Source organism: Mangifera indica, chromosome 20, assembly GCF_011075055.1.
Source record: "Mangifera indica cultivar Alphonso chromosome 20, CATAS_Mindica_2.1, whole genome shotgun sequence".
Lineage (NCBI taxonomy): Eukaryota > Viridiplantae > Streptophyta > Magnoliopsida > Sapindales > Anacardiaceae > Mangifera > Mangifera indica.
Window position 1 is genome coordinate 7,744,958 of NC_058156.1, and position 12,070 is coordinate 7,757,027.

At 31.9% G+C, this 12,070-nt stretch overlaps 1 protein-coding gene across 1 annotated transcript; it reads right to left on the minus strand.

Annotated features, from left to right (window-relative positions):
• Nucleotides 1-4,643: 4,643 nt before the first annotated feature.
• LOC123204204 lies at nt 4,644-7,230 on the minus strand. The gene has a single exon (XM_044620798.1). The coding sequence runs from the start codon at nt 7,015-7,017 to the stop codon at nt 4,693-4,695; it is 2,325 nt and encodes a 774-aa protein (XP_044476733.1). The 5' UTR covers nt 7,018-7,230; the 3' UTR covers nt 4,644-4,692.
• Between the last annotated feature and the right edge of the window lie 4,840 nt (nt 7,231-12,070).

Genomic DNA, 12,070 nt, shown 5'->3' on the forward strand with positions numbered 1-12,070 from the left:
CTATAATTGTTTTATGAGTAAGAGATGAGTTAGTGAGGATACAGGGAAAAGAGAGAGTCATCTAGCTTTAATCACATGAGAAGGGATATATTTATCATTTTTGTTGATGTGTCTGATGATTATGTATTTATTTGTGTATATTTAACAATTTCATGGATTTTGTGATATTTTCATGTATGAATGATGTTCTTGCTTATTTTATTTATATAAGACACCTTTTACATGCATTCTCTCAATTCAAATCTCCATTTTTCATTCAATCCAAATGCAATATAGCAATTGCCTAAGTTCTTAACCACCTTTGCATTTAGTACGTGTTTGTGGTTATCTTCGTGTAGACAAGTAAACATTAATACATTATAAGGAGTTATGAAAGTGCCATAAACAAATTCGAGGTTTTGTAACACCCACCCCAAATATCTTACCCTTCGGGGTAAATTATTACTAAAATCTCTATATGTATGAATAGGTTAATCAAAATTAATCCATAAATACTATATCAGCATGCGAAAGTCTATATAGGAATAACTCATCAAAGTCTTTATTCTAAAAATAAAAGCTATCATCCATAAGCATACCCAAGCATAATAATAAGTCTCAACTCAATAAATAGTCTATTTACTAAAAAATAAATTAAAATATATAATCATAATATCAATAAAGTTCATCAAATAGGCTATTTATGCCTATGAATCTATTTCTCACATGTCGTTCCATCATTGAATCTCCATCTCACCATTGTTGTCACCTCTAATCTTATCACTTACAAAATGCAAAGGAATGGAATGATTATCAATACATCCATTCCTTCTACTACCCATGTTATCTTTATCTTGATCTTAGGTTATTGGTATCTAATTTGAATATCAAAGAATTAATATACCCATTCCACTGACCACTTTCTTGATAATATCTCTTTAGTTTGGGTTGTTTTATCACTCATTTTCATTCGAAAAACTCACAATCTTAACAAAATCAATCCATAGACCTCAATCAATGGAATATTTATGTCTTGATAAGTTTTAGACCCTTTAATCAAAATTATCTATGTTCTATGAAGTTCTAACCACTTGATAAACCCACAATCCTAATAATGATGTATCTTTCAATCTAAAGACACCAATCGTTGAAATTTACCCTATCTATGAGTATGTCTAGGTCATAGTTACTCCCCTATCAACCTAATAATCTTAATCTCTATATCCTGTAAGTATCAAATATCTCAAATCTTAGTGGGATATCCGACCCTATCTATACCAAGTCGCGTTCAATCCATGCATAATCAATGTATGTTCATATATTTCTTTTTCCCTTCAAAGTATAAATAGGTTTTAATTCAAGTTTGAAATAAAGTTCATATATTCAAAACTTATTTGTGGTAGCGAATAAAGAATTTCTTAAAAATTAAAATCAATAGTCGCAATTAGGCTGATTCTCAAGGTGACTTGTGGCCTATTTTTTAGCCTAAAATCTAATTCAAACTCGTAACTCAAATACATCAAGTTCAAAAGCGTGTGTGGCACTTTTACAAGGTACCTTTTAGAAGCTCATCGGTAAACTCGGTTGGTGGATTTTTTGGACTAAACATGGCATGTCATCTAGCTTGTATAAACACATAATATGCTTATTTCTCTCTATAGGTTTATTCTGAAGCAACTTGCAGCTTAATTCTTTTGCCAGAACTCCAATCTAAACTCACAACCCAAACACATCATATTTAAGAGTACGTGTGGTAGTCCTACGAGGTATCTTTTGAATGCTTATCAATATTTTCTAATCGTAGATTTTCTAGCCATAACATGGCTTATCGTCCAGCCAGCATCATTACATATTATACCAATTTCACATTTGCATTATGCATAAAGGAAAGCATAAACTTTTATATCTCTTGCTCAACATTTAACTATACCTAGAAAATACTTGCTAAGCATTTTGATCAACCAATCAAAATTCACAAAATCAACATAGGAAGTTAAAAAAAAAAAAGCTTCACTCATATACTACACCCAAAGTGGGTGCTAACTCTCTTACTCTATTCACGACATGTATAAACACATAACACCAACAAGTTCATCAATTCTTGAGAGTGTTACAGGTGTATTCCTACAAGGTAGAGCCTCCAAACTTAGATTTGAATTCAAAATCTTGTATTATTCTATGTATAACATCCCTTACAATTGTGGGAACAATTTTGTGGTCTCAATTTTTTATATCATCTTTTCATTGTCATGAATGCTTTTGAATGAGATCCCAAAATTTTTCATAAAGGCACAAGATATGGATATATATGCCATAAGAAAGTAAGAGATGGTGGCTTAAGCATAAGAATGGTGTGAAAGCTTAGTATAAGTCATAAGAGTAGATTATTGTTCACTTGAGTATAGTCATGAATTGCATGAAACCATACCTAGAGTTCAAGCATAAGACAAGTTAGTTATATCCATATGCATGGTTTCTAAGAAAATATGAGAGCATTTAACTTTTATGAGGGAATTAATCTCGTAACTATGTGTATGTGGGATATGATCCCACAACTTATAAATGTTTTACGAATGCTTTGTTTTTATGAAGGTTATTGCAAGAGGGGATGCCTATGAGTTCCATCACACACACACACCCATAGTAAAGGACACTCATCATAAGGTGAATGGTAATCTTGTAGCTATATGAAAATCAAACTATGTGCGTTGTTTGTATAAAGGGAGGGATTGCATTAGTTATGTTAGCTCAAATGGCTAAGGTAACAAATACTTGCCTCACCCAAATCTTAATGCCATTGACATACACTTTTTAAGAGATGCTTTTATGAAAATATTTTCTCAAGTTTTAAAAAATCTTCAACATACATTGCATCTAATGTCATCATAGTGTGGGGTTATATTAATATCGTAAATGATAAGACTATGAGATAAAACATGTAAAACTACAACGCAAATGAAAATTAAGAAAGAATAGTAAAATTATAACGTTTAGTTGACCACTTATTTACCATGTGTTTAACACTTATTTATTTTCTTTTATTTTTTGTAATTAACAAATAAATTATGACTCTAAAGACACAAGTTAGCTACGTAAGAGTCTAAGCTAAGTGGGTGTAAAAAGGGACTTCTATGATATATTAATTTATTGTACTATTTTAAATTCTGCATAATAACTTTTTGGGACTATTTGGTAAGTTCAATTGTTATAATGAACAATTATTTTTGCACGTTTGAGTCGTGAGCTACATACATTTAATTGTTTTAAGATAATTATTCAATAATAAAGTTTAAAGTTTTATTATATTCTACGGGTATGAATATTATTTTCACGGATCCTAAAACTGAAAACCCATACCAATTGTTCCATGAATCCAACCGGTACCTGTCAGTAAAAAGCAATTTTACCACTTCCACTTGTACATTTAATTAGGTAAATGTAATTTTACAGTCAACAATTAATCCCTGTATAAAATGATTAAAATAGTAATATATGCTGTAGTACAGTGTCTCAGTCTGCAGCAGTGCCAGACAGCTAATGTTTAAAAGCTGTTGAATTCAACAGTTTTGATTGGGTGTCAAAAGACTCAAAAACGATTTTCTTTACAAAAATAATTAATTAATGACCAAATATTTTATTGGAGAGTTACATAAATAGATTGAAAATATGAATTGAATGTTGTTGCAGAATCTCTCTATCTCAAGCATCTTCTTGGGTGCTTCGTGGCGACAGACTTTTTTGCACTGGGGCCTCTCGATACCTTTCTCGCAATCATGGGGAGCATCACCCATGAGCTTTGGAATGTTTAAAAGACAAGTTACCCCGAAGCTGATTTGATAGGGGGAAAACAAAAAAGACTCCGATAAATCTCCCCTTAACAATAATTATTTGTTTTATATATATATAAAAGATTAAAAATATGCACCTAATTTATATATATAAATAATAATATATTATCATATAATTATATAATTTTAAATTAATAATAAAATAATATTTAATTATAAAATAACATATTATTATTTATATATAAAATTATATATATAATATGTATATTTTTATGATATATATGTGTGTGTACGTTGTAATAACAAATCTAAAAATATAATATAAAAGGGTTAAAATTGAATTAAAAAAAAATATTAGAAATAAAAAATGATGAAATTTAATAAGAATCAGCATAGAATTTTAAGAATTGTTTTGACATTTTAAATATATTAAACTAGTAAAATTTTAAGCATTAATAAGTGTAAAATACTTAATTTTTTCCATCTAACGGGGGTGATTCATATTTTTTAAACTCAAAATAGGTAAAATGACTGTTTTTGACCCCCTTTAGGCCCACCTAGGTGTGTATATATATATATATGTTTGTATTTTTATATGTATATATGTATATAGAGGTTAAATACCTAAATTTCTAGTAATAACTCAATGATTATTTAATCAATAAAATTATGTTTATTTATTTTAAATATATAAATAGATATTCAAAATAAATACACATATGAGTGCCCTTATTTAACTATAAATCATATGAATTTGAGTATTCAGTTAACATAAAAATTAAGGGGAAGGATTTGCTTTATATTTTATTTCGGCTACAAAATAGAAAAATTAAGATTTACTTCACTAGTTAAAATAGAAAATTAATAGTCAAAGAATTCAGTAAATCCTAAAAATTTAAATTTCTAAATGAGAGAAAAAAAATTGTTACAGTGAGGAAGTATCAACGAGAACCTCATTTAGCACATCATCCTCACCGTTGGCCAAACCAAAAAGCCTTGCATCCTTTTCTTCATCGCTAGAGAAATCTCGTCTCTCAAGCTTGGAATGAGCTGCAATGAATATCAACTTTTGAGCCCTCTCTATTCCCGCTCTCGACACCCATCTCAGCAAAGACAAATTGCATTTGAAACCGCATGAAGTTGCGTGAAGGAAAATAAGTCTGACTGCAACTTTGCCAAGGGACTTAAATTCAGTAAGATGAGTTTCCCACACAAGCCTACTACTCTGGGGGTTTGCTATTTTCATCTTTCCAGTAATGGGATCCCTCTCTTTCATTTGGACTGCTTGAGCATACACTGAATCAAGCCCTTCTGTTCTCCATTTCATGAGCTCCATCAGTGCAATATGAGCTTCCTCTCTTGAAACAAGCCGTGTTATTAGCTTGTCTACATCCTTCTCTTGCTCAGGTGTTAAGCATTTGAATGGTGGAAGGTATTTCCCACTAGTGTCTCTAATCAAATAAAGCGGATCAAGTATAAATGCAGCTGCCCAAGCTGGGTGATAATTCTTCTTGAATCGCCTTTCAATCACCTTCTCTACCGGTGCTTCCTCCATGTGAAATTTTGAACACCATCCTTTCACTTTTGCTCTAAGATCATTCCAAAGTGGGAGGCATTGCCCAACCAGTGGCCTTTCTGTTTCAATCTCTTGAGCCATTTCTTTAATCAATTTAACCAATGAGTGCACTGCTTCCAACTCATTCCAAAACCCCACTTCTAGAATCATTTCTGCTACTTCTCTAGCAAGGGGATTCTCCAGTGATAACATATTATATGATTCATCTGATAAAAGCAGCTTAAATGCGCCAGCTGAGTTTAATATATCCTCCAGCAATGCGTTTAAAGGTTCAAAATTGTCTAACTTCTCATATTCCCTTAAAGGAACCCTCAATAACCCACTATGTCCATACTCTTGCAACTGATACTTGCAAAAACTATTTCGAATTTGAGCACTGTTGTTTACGAAATTTGCTAACTTGAAGCAATTCTCAGCTGCAGTTTTAAATATAGGAAGCTCCTTCTTGAAGTCCTTGATCAAACTCGTGAAGCCTTGAAACTGACAAGAAAGATTAACCATCCAATGATGCTGATTCTCTAAATTCCTCAGTGCTTTATCCTTAAACTTGTCTGCAACAATTCCTACGCATTGTTGTACAACATTCCCACAAATGCCAATTATGGTCTCCCACAATATCTCCTCTGCATACTTAGAAGGCACAGAACTACTAACAAACACAGCCCTCCTATACAAACTAGTACCGTTAGGCAAATTTATGGTCAAATTGACCAAATTCTCTTCACCAAAACCCTTAACTTTCCACCCATCTGAAGATACTTGAAAAAACATAGCATCTCTAATCCTTGCCTCAGACTCAGCTTTCACTTCCTCGAACTTTAAATCCAATCTTGAACCAACAAACTCTCTTCTTGAAAATGCTGGCAACCCAACTTGATTTAGAAAAGCTTTAAACTTTGGATGCTCCATACTCGAAAACGAAACCGATCCACAAGACTCGTAAATCCAATCAGCAAGAAAATCAAGAGCAGTGTCAATTTGGTTCTTGCTCAAAGTCGGCCCAGGTGAAGTCTTAAGGCTCTTTAACTTTTTAACACTATATTCCAGCATAGCTAAAGCTCCTAAATCTTCTTTGCCTCCAGATAATACCGTATGTTGGTGTGTCACAAAAGAACCTACATCAACACTCGCTGTTACTGCTGTACTAGCTAATTCTTGAAATCTCGATGGATCCACCATAGCTAGTGGTGTTGCCTGATATGAAGACGAGGAAGAGCCAACGCCAAAACCAACACCAATACCACCGCCACTAACACCAACACTTTTACTTACTTCAACCATCGAAGAGGAGCTACTACGTTTTCGGTTAGGACCGGAGGGTGAAGCAAGATTGGATGATGATGGAGATATAGAGGAAATGGGTTTAGCTAAAGAATTGGAATTCGGGCAGGTGCCCCGTTTTAGATGTTCGGATGCTGTACGTGAGGGATTTGAAGCTGAAAAAATCGCGTCACATAAGGAACATCGTAGCTTCACTGCCTTTGGAAGACCAGTGTCCGCGTTGTTTATTAACATAGGTTCAAGGTGAGCCCAGTACCACGCCCCTTTCCCCTTTATAGCCTTGTTTCGAACCATCACTAGCCCTTCATATCTCTTCTGCGCAGCCTTAGCAGTAAGCTCATCGGATGAAAGTGGGTCCACTGCTGGTGTTTGTGCAGTGTTGGTAGTAGCCATTGTAAGAATGAGAACTTTTTGTGTTTATGGAATTTCAGATTTTTCAATGTTGAAGCTTTCGTTTTCATGGTCATCAGGTGCAAGAGTGATGATGATGCGGTAGCGTTTTTCTTGCATTGTGCCGGAATTTTACTTTCCGGTGACAGCCCATGATCTAAGTCTATATTTTTCTTTTAGGTGGAGGTGTGGTTATAGGTCTCTTTAGCTGTTTGGAGAGAAATTTTCTTAGGCAAAAAATTACAGTAGTGTTGTGTTCTAGTTCCTAACAAGTTGCACACACACCAATTAACTGCGCGTGGGGAACATAAGATGGCTGTGTTGATAGAAACTGATACATTGAGCTAACACCACAGTCCCACGTACGAAAACAGCAAAATGGCATTGGTTGCCACTGCCAAGTGATTGGAGAGTGCTTAATACGCGCATTCAAAGCTTCTTCTAGTTTTGGTATCACTTTCCTGTCTTCTTTCCTTTTTTTTCTCTTTTGTGTTGCTGGGGTCTTGTTGTGGGGAAGAGTTTCTCTTGTCTGCAGCTTCGTGTGTCATTAGAATAAGAGATAGGATTTTTATACTTTATTTTCTCTCGCACACAAATTAATTTTGGGTTTCCTTTTGCGACTTCTTGTTCATGTGGGTTCTTGAGAAATTAATGAATAAGTAAATCACATTGTCCCACCTAAGGTTTGGTCTAAAAACACGTTTCTACTAGTGAATTACATAAATAACAATTTCTCACTATAAATCAAACCCAATATAACCTAAAATAACAAAACTGAAAAAACCTTTTAAGTATATAAATTACTTAAGAATCTTATTATTTCTCTTCTCTTTCACTCTCACTCTTATTCATTGAATCTCCACTCAATCTCCCCCACATCCCTTTCTCCAACAATCAACCCACATTCCCAACCTTTCAATCCACCTTATCTCCTATATTGTCATCTTCCCCCCCTTTTTCATCACAAGTTTTGACCCCAAAAACCTTTTCCCCCATTGCCATTAAAGCTATTGTTAACAACTCCACTTGATCAAGTCGTCAACGACTCAATCAAATGGAGTCATCAACTACAACTCAAATGCAATGGTAGAAAGGGTTTTGAGCATCAAAACTCTTAAGAATAATGAGGTTGTAACAATGTTGAAAGAGGTTGTTAATGGGAGGATTTCCAAAAGATTATAAGGGCTAAAATTTAGTAGTTCAACCTTGGATCAGATTGTCATATTTTAAATAATAGTCAAAATTTTCTTTTTAATATATTTTTCTTAAATATCTAGAAAGATAAATTGATATTATACCCTTACAATGTTAATTTTTCTAATGAAGTTTGATTTTGAGTGAAAAATGTTATTATACCATTAAGGGGAGAAAAAAAATTTCAGCCAAAGCTTAGGTGGGAAAGTGTATTTTACTATTAATGAATTCTATCTTGCCACTATTTGTTACATTGTACTTTGGGTCAGGGTTTGACTAGCCTAGACATGGCAGGGGGTCAAGTCGCAGGGCAACCCATCGTAGGCCCCTATTTTTTGACACAACTAGTATGAATACAACCAACTATTGTAGCGGGTTGTGTAAAAATAAAAAATAAAAAAAATTATATATACGGGTGGTGTCATTCTACACTTGCTTACTAGACCAATGGGTAGTAGTCTCTTAAGCAATAGTTGGCCTAAAAAAATGTTTTAATTTTTTCTTTCTCTATATAAAACCCCTCTTGCCCTTTTCCTGCGACACACTTCCCTTCCTAAAAACCATAATTTTTTATTCTCTCTACAATTTCATTCATCAGTATAATCTCTTTTTTTGAAGTCTTACTCATTTTTTAGTTTTCATTTGTTTTACAATTTTGGTAATTATTATTTTTTATTCAACAGAAAAATACAAATAGATTCAAGCTGAAATGAGTTTAATTTGTTTAAATACTTTGGAAGTGATGATGTTGTTAATGACACATCTGGAGCACCAACACGTGAAAGTGTGGCACCCCTGATGGAAAAAATAAAAGAAAATAGAAATCAATGGTGTGAGAGCACTTTAATCAAATCAAAAAAATGATCGAAGGTAATTAATTCGATGGGCAGTGTGTAAATACTGTGATTCTTGTTTGACATGTGCCAGTTCGAGCAATACTAGTCATTTTTGCCATCATATTTATGAATATTGTAAACAAATTCTACACCACTTGAGAGAGAAATAACAAATTGTTTTCACCAAATCACGATCAATTGGTAGCTCCATTGTAGCAAGTATTCTAAGCGGTTTAAGGGGCATTAGAGAAATGACAAATTTCACCTTCAATCAACAAAAGATGCATGAATATATGACTAACTATATTGTTGCTTTTGACCAGCCTTTTACATATGTTAAAGATGAAATTTTAGAGTTGATGATATAGAACAAATTTCAACCAGTATTTAGAAGAATTCTTAGGTCTACCATTGGATCTAATATCCTTAGAAATTATGTACTCATGAAATTAAAAATTATAGGAGAACTATATGATTTTAATAATGTTATTTTAATTACTTCTGATTTATACGTTGCATCTAATCAAGACATTGGATACCATTGCACAACTACTCATTTCATTAATTTTGATTGGCAGTTATGCAAAAAGGATATTATATTTAAGTCACTAGAACATCATCATTTTAGTGTTATTATTTATTAAGCATCACAAATAATTTTAATAAATATAAAAAAATTAATAACTATATTTTTACAATTACATTAGATAATGTCAAAAATAATAATAGGGTAGTTGAATTAATATTCATCATTTAAGTATATCATTTGCTGAAAGATTATTTCATATTAGATATGCATGTCATATAATAAATTTAATAGTTCAAGATGATTTGAACTTAGCAAAATATCAAATAGAAAGAATTAGATATCTTATCACTTACATTTCGTTATTCTCATTATGCATATAAGCATATCATTAAATGTGTAAACAAATGAGGTTAAAATGAATAAAATTAAAATTTGATGTTAGAACTAAGTGAAATTCAACATATCTCATGTTGAAATCATGTGAAGGGTATTAAGTAGCTATAACATGATTTTTTAATACATAACAAAAGGGTTTGTGAACATATTTTTTTTTACTAAATATGATTGGGATGTTATTAATGTCCTAAGAGTAGTATTATATATACAAACAATATACACAACTTTATGTATAAGCAACGACATGTCACCATATAATTTAGTAGTTTTAAATTAGAAATAAAATAACATTCAATCACACGGTGACATGTTATTATCTGTGCACATAATTTTATTGATGCTCTAATGAACATATTAACCCCTGAAAATAGCCATCAATCAATGGTTAGGTGTGTATTATCCCACCACTTGTTTAATTTTATATTTTATGGTAAAACTAATGATATTTTTAAAAAATATAGGTATCATGGTATTTTTCAAGATATTTCAAGACAAATGGAGAAAAAAATTTAAAAATATTAGAAAGAAACACTTTTACTTTTTTTTGTAATCACAGTTTTAGATCCTAAGGTCAAATTATTAGGAGTACAAAATTGTTTAGATGTTATAAGTGAAAATTTGTTAGAACGTGGCACTCATAGAATAGAAGATATTTAATATTTTTTACTTGAAATGTATAATATTTATAAAAATAAATATGGAAAGTAAGTTTAAGTAGTTCATTCACATTTAAGTTGCGTTTATAGTCTATCTTGTGTAAAGGTAAGCAACAAGTAAATCAAAATTCAAATTATAGTGAATTTTATAATTATATTAATATTGATTTTATCTAGAAATTATGAATCAAGAAGGTGAGTTCGATATTTTAGCATGGTGGAGAGCACATCAAGTCACTTGTCTTGGGCTTTTTGCCATGACACATGATCTTCTAATGCCTTTAGTGTCTAATATAGTATTGGAATAACTTTTTAGTGCCAGTAGATGCATGTTGGATAACAAGTTATCCAACTTCCACCCTAACATGGTCAAGATGATTATGTGTATGAAAGATTGAGTGATAGCTAAATTCAAATCACAGAATCAGTTTGAAGAATTTAATAACTTGGATGTAGAAAATGATTTGAAATTATATAATTTGAACTTCTATTTGTATATTATTTAAATAAATTGATTTATATTATCTTCGATTTTTTTTCATCATGCAACAATAGTAATTCTTTGTCACAAGTGAGAGATTATCAATAAAATTTTTAAAGTATTAGCTTCAGTCGTATTAATTTGAAAATGAATTTTATTTAATTTTATATGATTATTAAATAAAATAATATTTTATTATTTAATTAACGACTCAACTCGTTGAGCCTGCAAGTTTACCTGTTAAGGGCCCGACACAACATGACTCGTTTAAATGCAAGTTGTCTGATCGGCCTTCAATAAATGGTGGTTTGGCCTAACTTGCAAGGCCCACACTAAAATGAGTTTTGGCTTGACACAACTTGTTAACATGATAGACCAAATCAAGGTCTGTATGGTATGACCCAACTCAACCCGTTGACATCTCTTGAGTAGAGGGAAGTAGCAGAATTGCCATGTTAAAATCCAATAAATCCTTCTTTGGGTCTCTGTATAGTTGTATTATGTAGTATGTACTTCTTTTCTTTTCGGTTGAGTTTTATTATTAAGATTAGTTAATTATTGTCTTTTATCTTTCATTTTCAGGTTTTCAAAAGACTTGTTTAGGGTAAGTCTTATAGAAAGGTAAATTAGAGGGAAGCATGGTCACTTTTCACCACTGGTTGCTCCATTTTAAGTAAATTCATTCACACACTTCAATTGTGTTGGTCCTATAATAATGAAAGAGCCTCCTCAATTACTCGTTACCCATTTTCAAATTACATACTTTTGCCAAGAGCCAGCTTCTGCTAACTTGCAATTTTTTTTTTCATTAAATGATTAATCCGTTAAAGTTAAACATTAGTTTTAATAATTAAAGACTATTTTTATTACTATGTACAATATACAATATGGTTACTATTAGTGACACCTCTTATAGTATAAAAAAATTATATTTCACCAAAACTACTTTATAGTTTTCCTTTTT